At 34.7% G+C, this 26,801-nt stretch overlaps 1 protein-coding gene across 2 annotated transcripts in view; it reads left to right on the plus strand.

The window, feature by feature from the left end:
- The window catches only part of SLCO1B3 (solute carrier organic anion transporter family member 1B3), a 98,266-nt gene that overhangs the window by 31,470 nt on the left and 39,995 nt on the right, over positions 1-26,801 (plus strand). For both annotated transcript variants that reach the window (XM_032159782.2, XM_032159783.1), the window contains 7 exons: positions 4,520-4,661; positions 7,926-8,058; positions 10,489-10,610; positions 11,881-12,027; positions 12,224-12,322; positions 23,726-23,968; positions 26,297-26,461. In XM_032159782.2, coding sequence (XP_032015673.1) covers positions 4,520-4,661; positions 7,926-8,058; positions 10,489-10,610; positions 11,881-12,027; positions 12,224-12,322; positions 23,726-23,968; positions 26,297-26,461 — 1,051 coding nt within the window. The remainder of the gene's footprint in view (positions 1-4,519; positions 4,662-7,925; positions 8,059-10,488; positions 10,611-11,880; positions 12,028-12,223; positions 12,323-23,725; positions 23,969-26,296; positions 26,462-26,801) is intronic.

Consider the following 26,801-nt stretch of genomic DNA (forward strand, 5'->3'; position numbering starts at 1 on the left):
CACCCACCTCGGCCTCCCAAAGTGCTGGGATTACAGTCATAAGCCACAACTCCCAGCCAATGTACAGATTATTTTATCAGCCAAGTAATAAGCATAGTACTTGATAGGTAGTTTTTCTATTCTCTGTATTCTCCTAACCTCCACCCTCAGGTAGGCCCAGTGTTTATTGTTCCCTTCTTTGTATCCATATGTACTTAATTTTTTGTTCACACTTGTAATTGAGAACATGCAATATTTGATTTTCTGTTCCTGTGTTAGTTTGCTTAGGATAATGGCCACCAGCTTCATCCATGTTGCTGGAATACAATTGCTGGGTTGAATGATAATTCTATTTTAAGTTCTTTGAGAAATTGCCAAAGTGCTTTTCACAATGGTTGAGCTAATTTACATTCCTACCGTCAAGGTGTAAGTGGTCCCTTTTCTTCACAACCTCACCAGCATCTGTTATTTTTTGACTTGTTGGTAATAGCCATTCTGACTAGTGTGAGATGATATCTCATTGTGGTTTTGATTTGCATTACAATATTTTATTTGTCTATTCATTTGTCAATGAACATTTTAGTTGCTTCTACCTCTTGGCTATTGTAAATAATGCTGTGATGAACATGGGTGTGTGAAAATCTCTTCAAGATCCCAGTTTGAATTTCTTTGAATATATACACAGAAGAAGGATTGATGGCTTCTATGGTAATTCTGCTTGTGACTTTTTTGTGGAAACTCCAAACTAGTTTTCATGATGGCAGCACTATTTCACATTTCAAACAACAAACATAGTGAATCCAACTTTTTCACATACTTATTAATATTTGTTATTTTTCTTTGAATAGTGAGTATTCTGATGAGTGTGGGGTAATAGCTCATGGTGGTTTTGATTTACATTTCCCTTATGATTAGTGATGTTGAGCATCTTTTCATATGTTTTTTGGCCATTTATACATCTTGTTTGGAGAAATGTTTATTCAAGTCCTTTGTCCATTTTTTAATTGCATTGTTTGTTTTCTGTTGTTGTTAAGTTGCAGAAGTTCCTTATATATTCTGGGTATTAGCGCCTTATTAAATATAGGATTTGCAATTATTTTCTGCCATTCTATAGGTTAAATTTTCGTCTTGTTGTTTCTTTTTATGTGCAGAGGTCTTTAAGTTTGATGTAGTCACATTTGTCTATTTTTTATTTTGTTGCCTGTGCTTTGGGTGTCATATTCAAGAAATTATTGTCCAATTGAATGCTCTGAAGCATTTTCTCTGTATTTTCTTCTAAGAGTGTAAGGTCTCACATTTAGACATTTAATCCATTTTGAGTTAGTTTTCGCATATGGTGTAAGACAATGGGTCAACTTCATTCCTTTGTATGTGGATATCCAGTTTTCTCAACATCGATTGTTGAAGAGACTGTTCTCTCCCTGTCATGCAGTGTTGGCACTCTTGTTGAAAATCACTTGTCCATATAGGCAACAGTTCATTTCTGAACTCTATTCTATTCCATTGTTTTATATGACTATCTTTATTTCAGTACACACCATCTTAAATACAGTTGCTCTGAAGTATATTTTGAAAACAGGAAATATGAAGCATCCAACTGTTTTATTCTTCAAGATTATTTTGGCTACGCAGGGTGCCTTTGGATTGTCTGTAAATTTTATATTTGTTTTTTCTATTTCTATACAAATTCTGGCTAGGTATGGTGGTGCATACCTGTATCCCCAGGGCTTTGGAAGTCTGAGGCTGGAGGATCACTTGAGGCCAGAAGTTTGAGACTAGCTCTAGCCCAAGCAACATGGCAAGACGCCACATCTTTAAAAAAAAAAAATTAGGCATAGTGGTGCACAGCTCTAGTACCAGCTATTCAGGAGGCTGAGGTGAGAGGATTGATGGAGCCCAGGAGGTGGGACTGCAGTGAGCCATGATCACTCCATTGTACTCCAGACTGGGCAACAGAGAAAGACTCTGAAAAAAAATTCAAAATTCAAAATTCAAAAAATTAAATGGCATTGAAATTAAAATCTGTAGATGAGTTTGGATAGTATGGATGTTTTAACAATACTAAATCTTCCAGTCTATGAGAATTGAATGTTTCCCATTTATTTGCATTTTATTTATTTTGGTAATATTTAATAGGTTTCAGTGTAAAAATCTTCACTTTGTCATTTAAGTTTATTCCTGTTTTATCTTTTTTATGATCTAGTGAGATTTTCTTAATTTCCTTTTGAAATGTTCATTGGTAGTGCATAGAACCACTTCTTAATTTTGAATGTTGATTTGTTTCCTGCAACTTTGCTAAATGTGTTTATTTTTTCTAAATTTTTTTTGGTAGAATCTTTACATATAAGATGATGTCATCTGTGAACAGAGATAATTTTATTTCTTTTCCAATTTGAATGCATTTTATTTCTTTTTCTTGTTTAATATCTCTTCCTAGAACTTCCAGCAGTAGGTTCAATTAATATTAACGTTAGGAGTGGGCATCTTGTCAAATGTTTTTTCTGCATTAATTGAGATGATCATGTGGTTTTGTCCTTCATTTTGTGAATGTGATATATTATGCTGATTTAATTTTGTATGTTAAACCATCCTTGTATTCCAGGTATATATTTTGCTGGATCATGATGTGATCTTTTTTTTAATATGCTGTTGAATTCAGTCTGCTAGTATTACGTTTAGGATTTTTGTAACAATATTCACCAGGAATATTTTTCTGTAGTTTTCTTTTTTTCTGTCTTTATGTTATTTTGGTATTAGGGTAATTATGGCCACATTAAATGAATTTTGGAGTTTCTTTCAAAAGTATTGGTGTTACTTATTCTTTAGGAGTTTGGTAAAATTCTCTGGTGAAGACATTGGTTACTGGTTTTATCTTTTTTGGAAGTATTTGATACTGCTTCAATGTCCTAATTATAGTTCTGTTCAGATTTTTAAAATTGAATCATAATTCAATTTTAGTAGGTTGTATGTTTCTAGGAATGTATTCATTTATTTTATGTTTTCCAGTTTGTTGGCTTATGATTGTTCATAGTCATCTCTTATAATTCTTTTTAATTTCTGAGACAGCTGTTGTAATGCCTGCTCTTTCAGTTCTAATTTTAACTGTTTAAGTCTCTCTCTCTTTTTTATTTTAGCTAAAGGTCTCTCAGTTTTGTTGATATATTCAAAAGACCAACTTGGGTTCATTAATTTTTTTCTGTTGTTTTTGTTTATTTTCTATTTTATTTTTTCTACTCTAATGTTTAATATTTTCTTCCTCTCTTAATTTTGGGTTTGTTTTTGTTTTCCTGGTTCCTTGATGGATACAGTTATGTTATTTATTTGAGTTTTTCTTTTCTTAATATCAATTTATAAACTTTCCCTTTAGTGCTGCTTCCACTGCGTCACATAAGTTTTGGTTTCTTCTGTTTTCATTTTCATTTTTCCTCAGACATTTTATTAATTCTTGTTATTCCTCCTTTGACCCATTGGTTGTGTAAGAATGAATTTTTTAATTTCACATACCTGTGGATTTTCTTATTTTATTCCTGCTTTTAAATACTAGTTTCATTGCACTGTAGCAGAAAAGATACTTAATATAATTACAACATTTTTAATTTGTTAAGATTTGTTGTGTGGGCCACGGTGGTCTATCTTGGAGAATGTTCCATTTCTGCTGGAGAAAAGATGTATTCTGTTGTTATTTGACAGAGAGTGCTCTATTTGTCTGTTAGGTTAATTGGTCTATCATGTTCAAGTCATTTGATTCCTATGATAGTCTCCCTGGTTGTTCTGTATATAAATGAATGCAGGATATTGAAGTATCATTATTATTGTTACATTATTATGTTACTGTCCATTTTTCCTTCCGTTGTATCTATGTTTGTTTCATATATCTCATTGCTTTAGTTTTAGGTGCAGATCTATTTATAATTGTTGGCTCTTCCTGGTGAATTGATAATTTTATGCTACTATAATGTCCTTTGTCTCCTGAGACAGATTTTGTCATAAAATCTAGTTTTTCTGATATAATTATGGACATACCTGCTCTCTTTAGGTTCCTGTTTGCATCGGATACCTTTGTCTGTCTTGATACAGTCACTTGTGTTGGACATAAAATTCCTCTTTGCCTCCACAAAGTTCTATTTTTCAGCTGGCTGCCTGAAAGTGCTACCTCTGCATGCACTGCCATTCCCCTCCCAGTTAGCCAGTGCTATTCACATGGAAATAAAGAATAGCTCACCATCATGGCCATCTGAGAACAGCGTCTAGCTTCCTATAAATCAGTTAATGAAATTAGTTTAAAAATAACAACCTTAACTATACTCCTCTAGCAATTGAATGTTGTAACCAAGTTAGAAAATCATGCTTTAGTAGTGTACTGATGATAATATTATAGGGCTGAGAAGTTTCAACTTGTATAGGGAAAAATGGGTATGTTTTTTATGATAAAAATAATGTTTTCAAGTAAAGAAGAAAAACTGTTTTAGTTCCATGTACCTATAAACATTATATAGTTCTTTGATTAACCAATTTTCCTTTTTTCTTCTATTGTTTTTAGATGTTCTTGGCAGCCCTGTCATTCAGCTATATTGCTAAAGCACTAGGTGGAATCATTATGAAAATTTCCATCACTCAAATAGAAAGGAGATTTGACATATCCTCTTCTCTTGCTGGTTTAATTGATGGAAGCTTTGAAATTGGTAACTTTTTTTTTTCTATTTGATAACCATACTTGCATAAGTTAAAAAACAAACTGTTCATGCATGCTTTATATCACTGGGTCTGGACTAGGTGTACATTTGTCTCTCATGGGCAATTTGGCAATATGTTAGGACATTTTTGTTGCTATGAATGGGCTGGGGTGGGGAGGATGCCACTGGTACCTAGGGGTAGAGGTCAGGGATGCTGCTAAACACTGTGCAATGCACAAGACAGACTTACCGACAAAGAACTATCCTTCCCAAAATGTCTGTAGTGAGGATGTTGAAAAACTCTGATCCTACACAAACTCATGGTCTGCAAATTAATTTTTTAGGAAACTTTATCTCCCTTGTCTCAAGGTGCCCCAGTGTGAAGAAAGGTTGAGGGAGGACTATAATTCTTATGATTTTAGGTGGAGGGACTGCATAGGAAGCAACCTACACTAGATTCTACTGTTTAACTGTGTACAACATTGGGGGTTTAAGGTCTTTTTTTTTTTTTTTTGAACATTGAAGATATTGCTTTGATGTCACCATTTTAATTTGGATTTCTCCAACAATAGTGAGATTTTATATAATAATTGAAAATATTATATAATTGAAAATAATATATTTTCAATATAATAATTTTTCAAAGAAAAATTAAAATTTTTCTTATTTTACGAACTGCTAGCTCATAGCCTGTGCTAATTTTCCCTTTTTCTTTTCACTTTCTAATTATTTGAAGGGACCACCAAATCGTCTTATTATATAGACTGCAAATATTTCCTACAATTCATGTTTCTATTTTAAATGTATTTACACAATGCTTAACTAATGACTAAAATGTAATTGTCAAAGGAAGATTTATCTCTTTAAATACATTCAGAATGTTTGTGATTCAAAGATATGACACTCTACATGTCCTTCACTTGTTTACCTCCCAGGCTCAATGAAATCATCTAGAATTTTAGAATTGGAATGTTATTAGTTTTAACATTTAATTCACTGTATGTCTATTTTTATTATGAAATTAATCCTTAACATTTTTGTTAAACTTCGCAGCTATTTGACAGTAATCATTTGAACATCATTATCAGTTTGGTTTCTTACCTCTGTTTCTTGAATCCTGTGACTTCAAATCTCATCTTTACTCTTTCTGGAGTATACCTTCATGTATAGATGACCCTCTGTATCCACAGATTCCACACTCACGGATGCAAGTCATATTCAAAAAATATAAAATAAAAAATGGCCATATATTAATAAAAATGATACAAATAAAAACATAGAATAGCAACTATTTACATAGTATTTACATTGTATTAGAAGTATTAGAAGTTATCTAGAGATGATATAAAGCATACAGGAGGATGTTGATAGGTTTTATGAAATACTACATCTTTTGTTTGTTTGTTTTTCTTTTTTGAGGCAGAGTCTCCCTCTGTCGCCCAGGCTGGTGCAGTGCCCTGATGTCAGCTCACAGCAACCTCCACCTCCTGGGTTTAAGCGATTCTCCTGCCTCAGCCTCCCGAGTAGCTGGGATTAGAGGCGTGTGCCACCACATCCGGCTAATTTTCATATTTTTAAGTGGAGACGAGTTTTCACCATTTGGCCAGGCTGATCTCAAACTCCTAGCCTCAAGTGATCTGCTAGCCTCAGCCTTTCAGAGTGCTGGGATTACAGACGTGACCCTCCACATCCAGGCAGTACTACACCTTTTTACCTAAAGGACTTGAGCATCCACAAATCTTGGTGTCTACAGAGCATTTTAGAACCAATAACCCATGGAGACGAGGGATGACTGTAATTATTTTTTTTTAGGAAGAATTGAAAACGTGGCATATTTTCTAAGCCCTTGACTGTTGGAATATTTATTTTAGTATCATATTTAATTGATAATTTGTCTGGGTATGGAATTAAAATTTCCAAATCCCTTTTTCTCAAAACATTAAAAATATTCATCTACTGTTTTTTCATAACATTCAATTTTGTATATGAGAAATTATTACCACTGTAATTTTCATGCACTGATATGCATCTCTTTTTTATCTTTAAATATCCAAAAACTTAACAGCATGTATCTGAGACTCTCTCTTTCTACATTATTTCTGCTGGACAAATGTAGGAACTTTCATATGAAAGCTTACGTCTTCCTCTAACACAAAAACTTTATTTTCTGTTTCCTATTTTTTTCTTCCTGTATTTTATTCTTTCTTTTCTTCTGAAACATGTATGAGATAAATAATATATTTTCTGGATTTTTTCCTTTAAAATTTTTTCCTCCAAATTTCTACCTCTTTTCCTTATGTTTCATCAATTTTCTCTTATGTGTGATGTCATCTTTTATATCAAGTTCTAATTTGTAAATTTTTAATTATATTTTAAATTTATAACAACACTTTATTGTCGTCTTATTATTTTTAGTCTGCCAGTTCTGATTCTATGGCTGCGACATGCCATTTTACCTTTAAATATGCTAACAGGATTTTTTTAAAAAAAAGTTTCTACTCTTTTTATTTCAATATTGTTTTAAGTATTTATTCTTGTGTTGCTTTATCTGCTGGTCCATTCTGGTGCTTTCTTTTGTGAAACTATTTCCCATCAGTGTTCAATAATTCTTGATTATTGTCTGTACAATGTTATATATAAGGCTACAGATAAATCTGAACTGGTCTACTCTTATTGCTCTTCTTCCATGTTTTAATCTAAATAATTTATACTCAACATTACATCTCAAATAATGTATCCTCCAGGAAACTTTCACAAAGCCCCTAATTAATTTAAGCTCGCTATTTCCATAATCTAATAGCACATCTATCCATCTGTTTTATTTTATTACTAGTGTGTTTCTAGAGAACAAGTACCATGATTTTTTTTTATTTCTGACTCTGAGCACTGTGGTAGGTACATAGTATAAATTTAAAGAATGCCTATAATAAGTTTAAAATATGCATGAATGATTATCTTTCCCTCAGATTAGGAAGACATTTTCCATTCCAATGCAATCCAGTAAACTCCAAATTTTCAAAAAAACTTTGCTTCTCTCATATAGCCAAATTACCTAAGTGCTTTCTTTGCATATAAAACCTATCTACTTATTAATACTATACAACTTTTCAATGAGTGGTTTAGTGTAGGAGAGTTCACTTTCACAATTAAATTACATGGTCTTTGAGGGAAGGTACAATGTCTTGGGCATATTTGCATTCATTTGGGGCATTCAGTTCTACTACATACAAAATTACACTAAGTCATATCAACATAATTTTGTTCTTTTTCTAGGAAATTTGCTTGTGATTGTATTTGTAAGTTACTTTGGATCTAAACTACACAGACCGAAGTTAATTGGAATTGGTTGTCTCCTTATGGGAACTGGAAGTATTTTGACAGCTTTACCACATTTCTTCATGGGATAGTAAGTGTTAAACAGCTCTGAGCCATTTATTATCAGCTACTTGTAAATTAGCAGTAGAATTTTATTTTTATACTTTTAAGTAGGCAGTTACCTTTTGAGAGGAATACCTATAGGTATGCATAGAGAAATGGAGTATATTTCCTATATAATAGTTCATGTATTGCTTTATTCATCATGTATTTCTTTATCATGGCTTTTATACACTTTTAAATAAAAATAATATTATATAAGGTATGCAGTTTTATATGAAATAAATATGTTATTTACCAATTTTAGTAGAACATATGTATTTTATGTTTTTGCCTGTAAGATTTTGATTATCCTCAGTAAGACTTCACCTGCTGCTGTACAGGTTTTCCCATCAGCATTTCACTGAAGCTGCTCTTTCTAAGGTAACTGTGTAGTTATGATTAGAGTAAGAAGTTCATATGAGAAAACTGAAAATAGCAATAACTTAAATAATATGGAAGTTTATTTTTTACATTTTTTAATGTAAATAGTCCAAGGATGATATGATTCTACTTTTCATCATAGTGCTATGCCTTGCATGGCCGTGTCCTCATGTTACAAATTGTGGCAATGTATTTCCAGGCAACAGGATAGAAGAGAAGAACAAGAACAAAGAGTGCCCACAGGCTGAGCTCCAGGAGCATTTTCAGAAGCAAAACACTTTCACTGATTCCACATTTACCAGAAGTCAGTTACATTTTACACATAGATATATAGATGTTGGAAAAAATATACTTTATTCCAGGCTTCCATATTTCCAGCTAAAAAACCCAACTTCTGTTACTGTGGAAGGAGAGAAGAAAGGGTACTGAGAGACAATGAGCAGTTTGTTGGAGACACCAATTCCTTAATGCCAAATCCAGCAATCATGCCTTTTGGTCACCATATTAATTCTGTTTTTTTCCCCCTACATTTGGCCCTTATAAGAACTTTCTTCTTGATAGTACTGCTCTAATGCTCATCATATTCCACAATCTTGATTCGTTTTTCTATTTTTTTGGCTTCTTCATCATGCCCATCTTTTTCCTTTGCTTCTGACACCATAATTTCTGTGTCCCATAATTCCCTCTAATCTTCTTAATATCTTATTCTTCATGATTTTTATGGAGGATATGCCTTAAATGCAACTACCCCAGCTTCATCTTCCATTGCTCCCCACATCTGAGGACCGCATTCTAGGCTTGCAGTTCTCTAATGTGCCATAATATGTCATATCTTTGCGTCTGTTATTTCTACAGACTTGAATACTTTTATTCCTTTGTCTACCAATTAGAATTCTACCCATCTTCAATATTCATTTAATCTGTCCTTCACATTGTGAAGTTTTCTTTGATCTGCCTTCACCTCCAGGAAAAGCTGATCATTTCTTTCTTTTTTTTTTTTGAGACGAGGTCTCACTAGTCGCCCCGGCTGGAGTGCAGTGGCGCGATCTCGGCTCACTGCAAGCTCCACCTCCCGGGTTCACACCATTCTCTTGCCTCAGCTTCCCGAGTAGCTGGGACTACAGGCGCCCGCCACCATGCCTGGCTAATTTTTTGTATTTTTAGTAGAGACGGGGTTTCACCATGTTAGCCAGAATGGTCTTGATCTCCTGACCTCGTGATCTGCCCGCCTCGGCCTCCCAAAGTGTTGGAATTACAGGCGTGAGCCACCGTGCCCAGCCGCTGATCATTTCTTTTTTGTGGGTGTGTGACAACTCAGGACCTTGTATATTAAATTTACTATATCTTTGATCATATACATTTATCTTAGAGAGTGTGAAATTTCCAAAGTACAAACACTGTGTGTTTTATTTCTTAATCTTCATGTTTTATTTCTTGTTCTTTGAAGTTGAGCAAAATGCCTGGCACACTATATGTTGCCCTTAGAGCTCACAGAGCACTTAGTATTTTTGAGCATCAGCATCTGTCCCTATTCCACCTCCATCTCTGTTGTTCTTATTAAGTTTTTCCTCATAAAGTTGAAATGAATTAGAAATTTGTTTTTATTGAGTTTTGAAAAGTCAAGCACTTTGTGTGTGTGTGTGTGTGTGTGTGTGTGTACGTGAAAGAAAATCAGACAGATTGACCATCTTTGACGATAACTCAAAGGGATAAATAGACATAGTTAACAGATAAAAAAACAACAAGCAAAACCAGGATATTTCATATCTTGACCAGATTATAAGCACTCTTAGGATAATAGCAAGGTGATAACTCACTTTGTTCATGGTGTATTGAAGTATCTTTCTTAGTAGACACTCCCATTTCACCCCCTCTCATCACCTGTTCTGAAATACATGCTGGGAAGTTGACAAACAAGATTCTGGTAATTTGGAGAAGACAGTGGTTCAAATAAAGGAGAAAATTTCTCTGTATTTCTAGGAAAACTGAAAATATTCAGTAGATAAGCAAAATGTTCAATCTAATGTTGCTCTTATAGTTACAGGTATTCTAAAGAAACCCATATTAATCCATCAGAAAATTCAACATCAAGTTTATCAACCTGTTTAATTAATCAAACCTTATCATTCAATGGAACATCACCTGAGATAGTAGAAAAAGGTAAGAATTAATGGTGACAGTAAAACAAATTCTAGATTGATAGATTTAATCACATCTATAAAGTTTGTGATATTCTTTAGCAAAATTGATTTAAGAACAAATAGGAAGAACGTTTATCCCTTACATACAGACAAAATCATACTGTTAATATATACAGTCGATTCTTAAACAACACAGGTTTAAACTGCACGTGTTCACTTTATATTCAGCTTTTGTCCAACCAAACAAAAGGAGAAACCCACCACCCATGTGGAGGTCTGACTTCTATAGGCGGTTTCCACAGGGCAAATGAGAGGACTTAAGTCTGCATAAATTTGTATACATATGAGCTGTCCTAGAACAAATCTCGTAGTGTACAAATGGATTATTGTATACCAAGGGCATTTAGAAGTAGATAAGACAAAAGAACAAATTTAGTAGGAAATTTGCAAAGAACATACACATTTAAAATAAAAAGGCAGAAAGTGGTAGAAATATGTGAATAATATAACTTTCTCTTTATAAAGATACAAAATGTTATAGCATTTGAAGACTTTGTAACTATTTTAACACAATAATTATAATTTTAACTCCAAAATTTAATAAAAATAAATGAAGTGGAGGAAAAAAATTATTTCAAGTTTTCTGTATTGCTGGGAGAGTATAAATTTGAAAATCTTTCTGGAGATTAATTTTCAATATATATTAAAGAACAAAAATACACTTGCCTACTTTCTTGATTAATCTTAAGGAAATCATCAGTAATGTTCATGAGGACATTTCATAATCACAGCCATGACATCCGTGTTTAACAGAATAAAAATAAAAGTATTTTGTAACGACAAAAGAAGAGATTGTTTAACCAAATTAGGAAACTATTATTCAACACACTACTATGCCAGTAATTAAAATTTTAATATAGAAGAACTCTTAACAACATGGGGAAATTGTGACAATATAGTGATAATTGTATATGCACCTTAAAAATAACCTGGATTTTTAAATATGTAATGTACATAATGAATATTATGCATATTTTGTGCACTAAAAATGCAGAAGATCTAGAATAACATTTGCAATGATCTTCTGTGTGTAGTATAATTATAGAAAATTTTTACTTGTTTTCTTTGTGCCCTTCCTTATTTTCAAACTTTGTAAAGTGAATATGAATCAATTGCAATTAGGAAAGAAACAAACAAAAAATGGAAAAATGAAGGATTTAAAGTAGTTAAATTTCTAATAGGAATGTTAAAATTAATGTTTAAAGTAAAACACTTTCTTGTCTTGATAGATTGTGTAAAGGAATCTGGGTCACACATGTGGATCTATGTCTTCATGGGGAATATGCTTCGTGGTATAGGGGAAACCCCCATAGTACCATTGGGGATTTCATACATTGATGATTTTGCAAAAGAAGGACATTCTTCCTTGTATGTAGGTAACGTACAGAATATATTAAATTTCATGATTACATTCCCTGGATCTACCCTTGAAATAATAATGTCATTAGTTTTTTCTTTTACCTATTAGAAAATTTTTGCAGAAGTGTATTGTGTAATATTACTTTTCAAAACATGTTAAATGAAAACCAAGTATTTGTGACATCTGATTAAATTGTTTTGTAATACTTACAGGTAGTTTGAATGCAATAGGAATGATTGGTCCAGTCATTGGCTTTGCACTGGGATCTCTGTTTGCTAAAATGTACGTGGATATTGGATATGTAGATCTGAGTAAGTACAATCAGAATAAGGTACAACGATAGTGTCTTTTAAGTGCAGGACACCATTCTTCCAAAGAATTAAATTCAGTCTTTCAATAGTTCTTTGTTTACTATTTTTCAAGAGTTACAAGTAGGAAATAAATCCATTAATAGTCAGAACAAAAAAGAAATTTAGCTCCTATTTATACTTTGCTTTTACAACTAAGTGTAAAAAGAGATTTTTAACAAATTTATTTTAGATTACTTGATCCAAAATAACCAAACTTGAAATGTCCCTTTCCCAAAACTGACTGGCCAAGTCAAGTAAATGTTATTTTTCAGTTGATGGTGACTTGGAAGTTGATGCGTAGAACTCAGATGTTGATGTTTGCTTTGCGAAAGCCTCCTTGTGGCTGCTGCATTGACTTACGGCGGGGGTGGGTTAAGAGAGGCCACAGTGCACTTTGGTTGTGGTCATTTTTCCTGGTTCTCACTGAGGGCTTGGCCTATGGGAACATTTAATGAGTGCTTATAGAACAAATGAATGAAGGAGAGGATGCATAAATAAAATTAATGACTTTTGTCTTTACTCTCAGAGCATGCTTTATTTCTCCTTTCATAGAAGAATGAGAGTCAATGCTGTAATATCTGCCTCAACTTCAGGCCCTCCTTCCTACAGATATACCCTTCACCATATCCATATTTATCTTTTGTTAACCAATACTTATGAAAAAGTATTTATCTTTAGCTAATATTAGTAGATCCAGTTGGGGTTTAGATTTCCTCTTTCTGCCTCTCCTCCATCTGCACCCTCTCTTTTCCTCAGCAAACACACTCAAGTCTCTCCCATCTATGTACACGTATACATTTTTATATCCCCAAACAACCTTCCAATTAACTGTTTCTCAATTTATCTTGAAAGCCAAGTACCTAGAAAAACATCATCTAACATAAGTATCTCACCTTCTCACCTCCCATTTACTTCTCATCCACTATAATCTGCTTTACCACTAATAAAACACAATCAACTTCTATGTAATTTACTAATTGTAATGGATATTTTTCTATAATTTGTTTTAATGGATGGTTCTACTACTTGTTCCATTTTTTTCTTCTTAGATTCTTTTTTAAATAAGTACCTAAAACTCAACCTGTCAAAAGCTGGTCTCATCGTCTGATTTCCAAACCCACTTTGTTTCCTGTATTCCCTCTCTTGATGAATATCTGTACCTTAATTCAATGACTGACTGAATTACTATGCCCTGTAATCTCACACTTCCCTTTATTTAAAATTGGAAAAACTTTTCTCTCTTTTTTATTTTTATAGCTCTCAAAGTCTCTTTCAACATGTGACTTTTCTCATGTAACCCTTACTTCATCATTTCCATTGGTCTCAAATTCGGTGCTTCTATTAATCATCAAGAGCATGCCTTTATTGTAGCCCTTCTCACAACAATCCGTAAATATTTGCGTACTTACCCACCATCTCTTTGAGAACATGACAGAATTGTGTCTGTGTTAGCATATAATGACTCATCAGGGTTTGTGAATAAACAAATATGATTTTCTGTCTCTTGAGGACTTAAATAGATCACTCCAAAGAGACCAAAGGATTCATTTCAAGATGGAATAGCCATTATTGTAGGCCAACAAACCATAAAGTGTTTTCTATTATAAAACTAAAGAAAGTACCTGATGATATGTTTTATATCTTCCATGTTAGACATGTGGCTTAGTGTAGCTACATATTATGTACACTATTTTTACTCATTTGCTCTACTTTAATCATTGCTTTTAACACTGAGTGCAAAATAAGTGTTGAAGGTCTTTAGGATAGTAGTTTTGTAGCCTCTCTACTCAGAAATAAGCACACCATTTTAGAATTCATGGTGATTCAACTTCTACCCCTGACTGTTCAGACCTTATCACATCTTCTCTTATTCTGTGAGAAGCATGAAGTGAACTTATGATAAAGTATACTTCGGTAAATTTTAATTCCTACAGGAGCCAAAGACATAACATAAATGAGTAAAGAGTATCAAGGGCAGGAAATTAGGGTATGATGGTTAGAACAGGGAGAGTTGTTGCTGGTGCACTACTCTCCCCATACACCCCAAAACTCATGTGCTCCCCAGCTCTGGTCTATACTTTTCATACAGAATTTTGGGACCAGCATTAATAAGGCTTTCTGATTGGTTTTCTGGAGAATCCAGGAACCAAGATTTTAATGTAGAATTTTCCAATTTTTAAGATTGTGTGTGAGCCACAGGAAACACTAGCAGGACATATCTAGCTTGGTTATGACCTTTAGTTCCTATATATAGACCAGTGAAAGAACCAAAAACAGTCATCAAAATTACATTTCTGACAGGTGATAAACACTTAGCATGTATAATGGAGTTACTGATTTAACTAGTCATTTCCTGAAGTCTGCCTGAGTTGTTGATTATGAAACAGTATGATCACATAAATCAATTTTAAAACCAGATCAGTTCATACTAGAAAATAATATATTTCTAAATAGTTTTAAATCAATTCAGTATTTTTTCATGTCAATGATTTTTCTTATAGATAAGAGTAATGGCATCAGTTAAGTTTGCTACAAACTTCCATGGTGTGTGTGTTCCTGTGTGTGTACGCTTTCTTAATTTTTATTATTTTTATTTTACTGAGATAAGAACAATTAAAATGGATTCTACCTCCCAAAAATACAATTGAACCTTGAACAGCACAGGTTTGAACTGTGCAGGTCCACTTATACATAGTTTTTTTGATAAATGTATTGGAAACATTGTTCGAGATTTGTGACGACATGAAAAACCTTGCAGATAAACTAGGCAGCTTAGAAATGTAGAAAAAGTTAAGTTAAAATTAGTTATATTGTGAATATATAAAATATATGTAAATATTATTTTATAATTTACTACAATAAAATATGCACAAATCTCTTATTAAAAGTTAAAATTTGTTAAACTTTACACAGAGAAACTCTTATAGACCTTACACGATGCCATTCCCAGTCACAGTATTAAATCATAAGTGCATAAAATTAACTGTAGTGCCTACTTCACTGCTGTAAAAATTCTGTAACCATCTCCTGTTGCTATTGCAGTAAGCTCAAGTGTTGAGAGTATTTATTTAAAATGCCATGTGTCATTCATCGTCTCCATGTGAGTAGTTTTCATCACTCTCCAGTAAGTGATGAATCACAGTAAAAAGTGAACCCTTGTGTTTTCTGTGTATTTTTCATCCTGTTTAGTGCTGTAACATCAACCTTAAGTAACACTGTGTGAGCCATGTGAAGTACCACTAGTGATGCTGGAAGTGCTCCCAGAAGCAAAGAAAAGTCATCACATTATAAGAAAAAGTTGAATTTAATATGTACTGTAGAAGAGCTCTGCAGCTGGCCACTGTTTCAATATAAATGTATGCAGTACAAGGATCATTGTAAAACAAAAACAAAAACCCACACTCACAGAAAAATGGATCAACATGAAGCCTCACTGCAGCTACAACATTGGGCACATAAACCTGTCCTTTTAGTGAAATATCTTTTTATATCATATTGAAAATTCAACTTTTATGTAGATGCAAGATTGCTATCAGAAAGGCATACCTGTAGACTTGAAACGTGATTTAAGAAAACATGAAGTCATTACATGACAACTTGAAGCAAAAGGAAAGTGAATGATTTAAAGCTGGACAACTTCATGCCACTAATGGATAATTTGAAAATTTTCGAAAGAGGTTTGACTCAAACAAGTGTCAATATAACAGGAGAAGCAGCTTCTGCCACTTAGGAGATAACAGAAAAGTTCTAAATGGCATAAAGAAAGTCATTGAGGAGAAAGGACATCTACCTGAGCAGGTTTTTAATCAGATGAAAGTGCCCTATTCTGAAAAAAAAAAAAAAAAAAAAATACCACAAAGTACACTTACTAATAAGGAAGATAAGTGAGCAGCAGTATTTAAGGCAGGAAGGGATAGGCTAACTCTGATGTTCTGTGCAAATGCAGTGGGGTTTATGATCAGAACTGTTCTTACCTATACAACTGCTAATCCCTAAGCCTTGAAGGGGAAATAATAAAAAACAGTTGTTAGTCTTTTGGTTGTAGGAAAAGAAGGCCTGAACAATAACTTTTTTTCTGAAAAGTTATGACAGTTTCCTTCCATGCTTTGTTCCTGAAGACAGGAAGTACCTTGGCAGGAAGGGTTGACCTTTTAAAGTCCTTTTGATAATTCGCAATGCTCTTGGTCATCCAGAACCTCATGAGTTGAATACTGAAGGTGCTGAAGTGGTCTGCTTTATCCCAAACGCAGTGTCTCTAATTCACCCTCTAGATGTGGGGTCCTAAGGACATTTAAGCCTCATTATACATGTTACCCTATAGAAAGGATTGTAAATACTGTGGAAGAGAACCCCGATAGAGAGAACATTATAAAAGTCTGAAAGGATTACACCGTTGAAGTTGCCATCATTGTTATGTAAAAAGCCACAAAAGCCATCTAACAGGAAACAAATTTCTACTGGAGAAAACTGTCCAAATGTTGTGCATAGCTTCATGGAAATCATAACCATTCAAGAAAATTATGAAGAGATTGTGGATATGGCCAAAAAAAAAAAAAGGTGTGGAGTGAAGAATTTCAAGACATGAATCTTGGAGACATTGAAGAGGTAACAGGCACATTGGAGGAATCAACAGAAGACAACTTGATGGAGATAAGTGCTTTTGAACCAATGTCAGATGATGAAGACATAGAAGAAGCAGTGACAGAAACAAATTGACATCAGACAGTCTGGCAGAAGCGTTCTGATTATTCAAGACTGTTTTGATGTATTCTACAACATGGAAGCTTCTGTAATGTGGGCACTGAAATGAAAGCAAGCAGTGGAAGAAGGATTGGTATCATATAGAAACATTTTTAGAGAAATGATAAAGCAACAAAGTCAAATAGAAATTACGATGTTATTTCTGTAAAGCCACACTGTGTGTACCTGCCTTTCCTGTGGAAATTATGATGTATTTCTGTAAAGCCACACGGTGTGTACCTGCCTTTCCTGTCTTTCTTTTTACTTCCTCCACTGCCTCTGCCTCTACTACCCTAGAGAAAGCAAGAACAATGCCTCCCCTTCCTCCTCCTCCACCTATTCAATGTGAAGAGATGAGGATGAAAAGCTTTATGATGACCCACTTCCACTTAATGAATAGTAAACACATTTCCTTGTGATTTTCTAAACGTCATTTTCTCCTGCTTACTTTATAGAAAGAATACAGTTTATAATACATACAGCATGCAAAATATATATTGACTGTTTATGCTATTGGTAAGAATTCTGGCCAACTGTTAGTGCTAAAAAAGCACTTGATAAAATTCAACATCCCTTCATAGTAAAAGCCCTCAAAAATCTGGGGATAGAAGGAGCATACCTACCCAAATATATCTACAGATTCAAGTTAAGTTTTTGGGGAACCAAAAGTTATACACAGATTGTCAACTGTGTGGGGGGTCAGCCACCCTAAATCCCATGTTATTCAAAGGTCAACTGTACAATACAGTATTGTTAACTACAGGCACAATGTTGTACAGCAGATCTCTAGAGCTTACTCATCTTGTATAAATGAAACTTTTTATACCCATTGACTGGGAACTCCCTATTTCTCCTTTCCCACAACCACTGGAAATCACCATTCTACTTTCTGCTTTCATGAGTTTGACTCTTTTGTATGCGTCACATAAATGTAGTCACTCAGTATTTGTTCTTCTGTGACTGGCTTATTTTACTTAGCACAATGTTGGCAAAGTTCGTCCATGTTATCACATATTGCAGGATGTCCTTTCTGTTTAAGGGTGAATAGTATTCCATTATATGTATATATCATGTTTTCTTTATTTATTCATCTCTCTGTAGATATTAGGTTGTTTTCACATTTAGACTGTTGTGAAGAGTGCTGCAATGAACATGCAAATGCAAATATCTCTGTGAGATCCTGATTTCGATTATTTTGGATATACACCTAGAAGTGAGATTTCTCCATCATATTGTAGTTCTATATTTAATTTTTTGAGGAAACTTCATACAATTTTTTTATACCGGCTGCACGATTTTGCATTCTACCAACAGTGTATAAGTGTTCAAATATCTCCACATCTATGCCAACACTTTTCTCATTCTTTATTTTTGATAATAGCCATCCTAATGGGTGTATGGTGATATGTAATTGTGCTTTTGACTTGCACTATTATGATAATAAATGATGTTGGATACCTTTCCGTATACCTGTTGTTCATTTCTATATCTTCTTTGGAGAAATTTCTATTCAGGTCTTTCACCTATTTTTAAAACAGGCAATTTTTTTTTTGCTATGGAGTTGTAGGAATGTTTTGTACATTTTAGAAATTAACACCTTATCACATATATGCTTTATGAATATTTTCTCTTATTCCATATGTTGCCTTTTCAATCTGTTGATTATTTCTTTTGCTGGGCAGAAGCTTTTTAGTTTGACCAGTTCCGTTTGTCTAATTTTGCTTTTATTGCCTGTGCTTTTGGTGGTACATCCATGAAATTATTGTCAAGACAAATGTAATGAAATTCAAGTTCTATTCTAAGAATTTTATAGTTTCTAGTTTTAAATTTTAGTCTTCAACATAGTCTGAGTTTATTTTTTCAGTATATATAAGACAAGGGTATAACATCATTTTCTTGTATGTGAATATCCAGTTTTCTCAACACCATTTATCAGAGAAACAGTTATTTCACTATCGTGGACACTTGTCAAAGATCAGATGACTGTATACACACAGATTTCTCTGGGCTCTGTATTCCATTCTATTGGTCTATATATCTATCTTTATGCCAGTACTGTAATGTATTAATTACTTTAGCTTTAACATATATTTGTAATCAGGAAGTGTGAGCCATCACCTTTGTTCTTTTTCAAGGTTGCTTTGGCTATTTGAGGTCATTTGTTGGTTTTATATGAATTTGAATCTGTGGATATATTTGGGTAGGTATGTTCCTTCTATTCCCAGATTTTTGAGGGCTTTTATTATGAAGGGATGTTGAATTTTATCAAGTGCTTTTTTAGCATCAATTGAAATGATCATATGATTTTTACCTTTCATCTGTTTATATAATGTATCAGATTTATTGATTTGCATATGTTGAACTAACCTTGGATCCCAGGATAAATCCCACTTGGTCATGATGAAGGATCATTCTAATATATTGTTGAATTTGGTTTGTCACTATTTTGTTGAGGATATTTGCATCGATATTCATCAGAGAAATTGGCCTGTAGTTTTCTTTTTTTGATGTGTGTTTGTTTGATTTTGGTATCAAGGTAATATTGGCCTCACAGAATGAGTTTGGAAATATTCCCTACTCCTCCATTTTTTGGAATGGTTTGAATAGTATTGGCATTAATTATTTCAGTCTCTTTGTTAAATTATCTGATAGTTTCTGAATTCCTTCTCTATGTTATCTCGAATTTCTCTGAGTTTCTTCAGAACAGCTATGTTGAATTCTCTGTTTGAAGATTACATATGTTTGTTTCACCAGGATTGTTCCCTGGTGCCTTATTTAATTTGTTTGGTAAGGTCATGTTTTCCTGGCTCATCTTAGTCCTTATGTTATTTATCAATGTCTGGGCATTGATGACTTAGGTATTTATTGTAGTCTTTGTTGTCTGGGTTTGTTTTTACCCATCCTTCTTTACTAGGCTTTTTAGGTATATGAAGGGACTTTGGCCACAACCTCAATAATACTGTGGTTTTTACAGTCTTAGAGAGGTACTGCCTTGGTGGCCTTGGAAAGTATATGGAAGAATTCTCTGGATTATTAGGCAGAGACTCTTGTTCTTTTCCCCTACTTTCTCCAAAGCAAATGTAGTCTTGCTCTTTCTGTGCTGAGCTGCCAGGAACTGGGGGTTCACTGATGCAAGCAAGCATCCCTGTGGCCCCCCGCCACTGAGACTGTCCTGGGTAAGACCTGAAGCCAGCACAGCGCTGGGTCTTGCCCAAGGTCCGCTGTAACCACTATCGGAAGCCAGCACAGCACTGGGTCTTGCCCAAGGCCCTCTTTAACTACTGTCGGGCTACCATCTATGTTAACTCAAGCTGAAGGGCTCTACAAGCAGTAGTTGGCCAAGCCAGCCAGGTTTGTGTCCTTCCCTTCAATGCAGTGAGTTCCCCTAGGCCTCAGGCTGGCCTACAGATGCTGTCTGAGAGCCAAGGATTGGAGCAAAAAACCTTAGCAATTTACCTATAATAGATATTCTATTCCACTGTGGCTACACTGGCACCCAAACCACAGCACAAAGTTCTTCTTGCTCTTCTCTCCCCTTGCCACAGGCAGAGGAGCTTCCCCCTGTGTCCACCGCCACCACAGGCCCAAGGAAGATTCTGCCAGGCCACCACCTATGTTCAATTAAAGCTCTAGGGCTCTTCAGTCAGTTTATTATGAATGCTGCCAGGTCTCGGAGACTCATCCTTCAGGGCAGTGGGTCTCTTAGTCCAGGACTAGGCTATTGGACAGCATTTCTAGGCTTGCCTCTGGCCCAGGGCAGGTCTAGAAATGCTTTCTAAGAGCTTAGTCCTGGACTTAGGGACCCCAAAAGCCTTCTTGTTGCTCTGTTCTACTGTAGCTGAGCTGGTACCTAAGGTGCAAGACAAAGTCGCCTTTATTTTTCTACCACTTCTCTTAAACAGAAGGAGTCTTTCACCATAACCAGCACAGCTGGGATTGTGCTTGGTCACACCTGAAGTCAGCAAATCTCAGAGCCCAAGGCCCGCAGTGCATTACTTTGGTACCACTGCTGGTTATTTAGGGCCTGAGGGCTCTTTAGTCAACTGATGATAAATGCTGCCAGGAGTGGGTCCTTCCCTTCAAGGCAGTGGATTCCTTTTTGGCCCAGGATGTGCCTAGAAATGTTGTCCATGAGTTAGGGCCTCAAAACTCTGCCTGGTGCCCTATTTTACTGTGGCTGAGCTGGTATTAGAAAAAATATTTTGCAATCTATGCGTTAGAAAAAAAGAATCACCTCTCCAACTCTTCATGGACTGGCCTTTTTGTAAGAGAAAACCTTCATCAATCAGCCCAGCCATATCTTCTTGGGCCTCTCAAATTTTCATGGTCGTCCAAACTTCTATCTTTGTCTTAGGATCCCCCAGGCATCTAGAGTATGCAGGATCTTATCAGCACCTTTACACATTTGAGACAGAAGACAGTCCTTAGTCAACTCTTAGGAAAGTTTGAATATTTGGCATGCTGTCCAACTCTTTCCCTTCCCATGGAGAATTTGGAAGCTGAGATTTCTTACCTCATCACTGCTTAAATCTAGGGGCAGCAGGAACTTGGCAAGTGCCCATGTGCTAGTTTAAATAATCATTTTTGTGTTCTTTGTAGCACCCAGGGGCCAAGTGTATGCCTAACCTAAAGACAAGGAGGACAAAATACCTTTCCTTAATAGAACTCAGAAAAGATGAAATGTTATATATGTGGTCCAAATCTTTGCTTCTCCGTGGCGGAGCTAAGAGCTGGGATGCTGTTTTTGTTTTTGTTTGTTTTTGCCTGCTCACTCTGCACTAACCTAGGGGGCAGGATCTGTGATAAATGTCCACATACTGGCTCATCTTTATTCTCGGTAGTTCCCAGGTGTCTGGCATATGCTGGGTCCTGTCAGTACTTCGAGACAGATGAGATAGAAGCCAATCCATTGGGTAGCACTTGGAAAGGTTGAAATGTTGAGTGTGAAGTCCAACCCTTTCTCTCCCCAAGGATGAGCTGGGACCATTTTTTAAAATTTTATTTTACTTTAAGTTCCAGGATACATGTGCAGAATGTACAGGTTTGTTACATAGGTAAACATGTGCAATGGTGGTTTGCTGCACCTATCAACCCATCACCTAGGTATTAAGCCCCACATGCATTAGCTGTTTGTCCTGATGCTCTCCCTCCTTCTGCCCCCATGACAGGCCCCAGTGTGTGTAGTTTCCCTCTTTGTGTTTATGTCTTCTCAGTGTTCAGCTCCTACTTATAAGTGAGAACATGCAGTGTTTGATTTTCTGTTCCTGTGTTAGTTTGCTGAGGATAATGGCTTTCAGCTTCATACATGTCCCTGCAAAGGACATTATCTCCTTCCTTTTTATGGCTGCATAGTATTCCATGGTGTATATGTACCACATTTTCTTTATACAGTCTATCATTGATGGGTATTCGGGTTGGTTCCATGATTTTGCTATTGTGAATAATGCTGCAATAAACATACATGTGTATGTATCTTTATAATAGAATGATTTATATTCCTTTGGGTATATACCCAGTAACGGGGTTGCTGGATCAAATGGCATTTCTGGTTCTAGATCCTTGAGGAATTGCCACGTTTTTTGTTTTTTTTTTTTTCTCTCACACATTCACTCTGTGTTAAGCCAGAGGGAAGAGCTGTGTCAAGTGTTCACATGCCAGTTTAAACTGCTAGTTTTTCCCAGTTGTGTGGTATAATACTGAGGAGGAGAATGGCAAGAGGATGTCTCCAATTATCTTACTGGTTTTTATGTATCTGGTTCTGTACTTTCCTGATGTATAGCAGTCTCTCAGTTAGTTTCTGTATTTCTCACAAATGAAATTGATCTGAATATTACTGTTGAATCAGTATGCTCATGGAGAAAAAGGTATCTAGTGCTTCCTATTCTGGTATCTTGCTGATATCTCATGGATGCATTCCTATTACTTAAACTGTATATTTTCTACCTACTAAAATAACTCATTTACACTTGAGATATAGCATTTACACATTACTCTTATACATACTTTAAGGGAAATATAGTTGAAATAAAATGGTTAAATGATTTCTAACATTTAGAGTCCAATATTTCTGGGTTACTCTTAAACTCAGATTTTCATTTTGCATAGTTTTTTATCCTCTGTGCTGTCTGGATAATTGCAAATGCAGGTTCCTGGGTAGTTAGGGTGGTGTGGATGGAAGCTCCTTTACTGTCTCTAAGTATTTTTTGCCAGCTGCTTAAATTTTATTACTGATGCTTTCTTGACCTCATCAGATGATTCCAACATTTTCAGACAACAGTGAGGATTCATATTTCTTCCATGAATAGTTATTAAATGGTCTGAGGAGTTAAATGTCCAATGATGGCAGCTGTCCAGTCATGAAATCTGAAAAGCCACCAAGTGCACACAAGATCAGGCAATGTGAACAGTGTCATGACTGATTCCTGGACAATAGCAATTGCAAGATGTCATCAACCTAGTTTCAGAGATAAGAAAATATGAAAAGAAGAAAATAGTGTTTTAGAATTGAAAGTAAACATTTGGTTTACTTTCTTCATCTGTGGAGGACTGCAATCATTATCATTATTTCCCAGAACCTGCTGTATTTCAGAACGATTTTTGACTGGTTTCTTCTGTTTCTCCTAGGCACTATCAGAATAACTCCTAAAGACTCTCGTTGGGTTGGAGCTTGGTGGCTTGGTTTCCTTGTGTCTGGACTATTTTCCATTATTTCTTCCATACCATTTTTTTTCTTGCCCCAAAATCCAAATAAACCACCAAAAGAAAGAAAAATTTCACTATCTTTGCATGTGCTGAAAACAAATGATGATAGAAATCAAACAGCTGATTTGACCAACCAAGGAAAAAATGTTACAAAAAATGTGACTGGTAAGTATTTAACATTCATTGTCAACTTGGAATTGTTAATCTCAATGAAACGGAAAAGTTAGTAAAAAAAAAAAAAAAAAGCATACTAAAATCATCTAGAGTTAGCTTTCTTCTCTGCTAAATTTAGCTGAATTATTTTTTCTAAAACTCCTATTAAAATTAACAAATATGTCTTGAGTACATAAAAAGGGGAAGAGGGTTAGGTTTCTGCTCTTTAGAAGAGAAAAACCAATCGAAGCCTACAAACATCTGCTGCTTATAAGCCGAAGAGTACATATTCATTTTAATATAGTATAAACTGTGAGGGTTTAAAGGATTATAATATTTCATTCATTTATTTATTTAACAAATGATACCAGCCATCATACTATTCCCTGGTAATAGAACATTGCCTTTATTTTTTGAGAACCTAGTGGATGATATTAGGAAGTATATAGATCACTGTAATAAAGTATCTTAAGTACTATGATAGGTTATATTTAACTATTCTCAGGTGTAGAGATGAAATAAGGAGAAGGAAGTCAGGAGAGGAGTCTGTCTAGGTAATTAGAGTAAGATTATTTTTCTTGGTAATTAAAATTATATCTTATTAAATTAATTTATATATGAATTAAAATGTTATATATATACATATATAATCTTACCTAAGCATTCAAAAATGAAGTGAAAAGCAACATCAGTAATTAAGATATTTGGAGTCAATAATGTGAATTAGGATTCTTTACCACTTGATAGTGGTGCCTCTTTCGAATATAAGCCATATGGGCTAATGGAGAAGCATGAGAAGCAGTAATCAAGAGAATGATCTGGCAGCCGTCAGAGCAAGATATATCAAATGGTAAGGTATTGACAGCAGTTTTCAGATTAGGGAGAAATGGTGAAGTAGTAAAACCTGAAGCAGTGCAACCAACACCTAAACCCTTGGCACTTTTTAAAGTTTTCATTGAAGTAAACTTATAAACTTTCCAAAGTAACCCATGTTCTTTCTCTCATCAGTTCTTTCACTTACTTTTTTTTGTTGTTGTTGTTGTTGTTGTTATTTTCTCCTCTCCACCACACTAACCCAAGAGCAATGGGATGGATGCTGGAGCCTTGTGTATTCACTCATGAGAGTAGATTGCTCAATTTCAGCTGTGTCGGTAGCTTGAAATTGTCCATGGTAGGAGAATTTACCATCATGTATTACCATGGAAATTGAAAAATATCACAAATCGGGTTTGTTTCCCAATGAATCTGTTGTTAAACTTTTACCAGCACATAATTGATAAGTTTTTGTAGTTTAACATGCATACTAAAAATAGCGTTTCAAGGATTTTTATTTTGTCTATGCTATGTTTCTACTTTAATCAAATCCATAACAATTGATGAATTTTATTATTTTTTTATTTTTATTTTTTTTTTTGAGACAGAGTCTCGCTCTGTCACCTAGGCTGGAGTGCAGTGGCGCGATCTCGGCTCACTGCAACCTCCGCCTCCCAGGTTCAAGCAATTCTCCTGCCTCAGCCTCCTGAGGAGCTGGGACTACAGGCACACGCCGCAATGCCCAGCTAATTTTTTGTATTTTAGTAGAGACGGGGTTTCACCATGTTGGCCAGGCTGCTCTGGAACTCCTGAGCTGAGAAAATCCACCTGCCTCGGCCTCCCAAAGTGCTGGGATTACAGGCGTGAGCCACCACGCCCGGCCAATTAATGGATTTTCTAAACCTATAAGGATCAGGGTTGACTGTGACCGAAAAAGAATAAAGAAGATAATAAGATGCAAAAAAGGGGGCAACTGTAAACATTTTCTATATTATGAACTTTTTTTTTTTTTTAAGGGTAGTGACATGAATAGTAAAGCGAATTTTAATTAGGTGCCCATTAGGAATGGTTAAAATACTAACTACCTATAGTCAGAAAAAAAAATTAGATTTATTCTATATATTCTTGAGTAGAACTAAGACTAGTTGATTAGAAAGCAAAGAAAATACCAGTTCATTACAAAGACAACACGTAAACAATGAGAACTGTTCAAAAGTTGAGCAAATTGCTCTCAAGTAGCGTAATGTCACTTGAATTGTTTATTGATCCATTTTTTAATGGATCAACATTATAGTGAGTTATGATTGTATAGATGTTCAGTTTAGATGACATCTGAGTTCCTATTTACCTCAAAAATTTAACAATTTGGTTAATTCACATGTTCCATTTATTTTGAGCAAAGGTCATGACTCTTAGAAAGCCTCACAAATCATTTGTAACTTTAAGTCTTATGTAACTTATATTTAGAAAATTTAGATATTAATATATATTTTATTATTGAAATATGTTATTTTTATAATTCTATAGGTTTTTTCCAGTCTTTGAAAAGCATCCTTACCAATCCTCTGTATGTTCTATTTCTGCTTTTGACATTGTTACAAGTAAGCAGCTTTATTGGTTCTTTTACTTACCTCTTTAAATATATGGAGCAACAGTATGGTCAGTCTGCATCTCAGGCTAACTTTTTGTTGGGTAAGACATATTTTTTACCTGTTTGCTTGATAAATGAAACACTATTGAGTACTTGTGTTCCAAGTCACATTTTATTATGAAGGTGATTTTATATTTTACTAAATGTAATCTTATTATGTCTCAAATTTCTCTATCTTGTGATATCGTCGTTGTTCTGCATTTGAAGTTGCATCTCATGTTAGGTGAATTTAATTCTATAGGTGAAATTCTAAAGAAAAAAATTGCTTGTGAATAAAATATTTAGACGTGGTATCTGCATAATTGGATCTTATAATATAGTACTGAGATCCTGAGACAAACCCTTTTATAATATAACCATTATAATCCTATAATTCATGGA

The sequence above is a fragment of the Hylobates moloch genome, unplaced genomic scaffold (genome assembly GCF_009828535.3).
Source record: "Hylobates moloch isolate HMO894 unplaced genomic scaffold, HMol_V3 SCAFFOLD_8, whole genome shotgun sequence".
NCBI classification, from domain to species: domain Eukaryota; kingdom Metazoa; phylum Chordata; class Mammalia; order Primates; family Hylobatidae; genus Hylobates; species Hylobates moloch.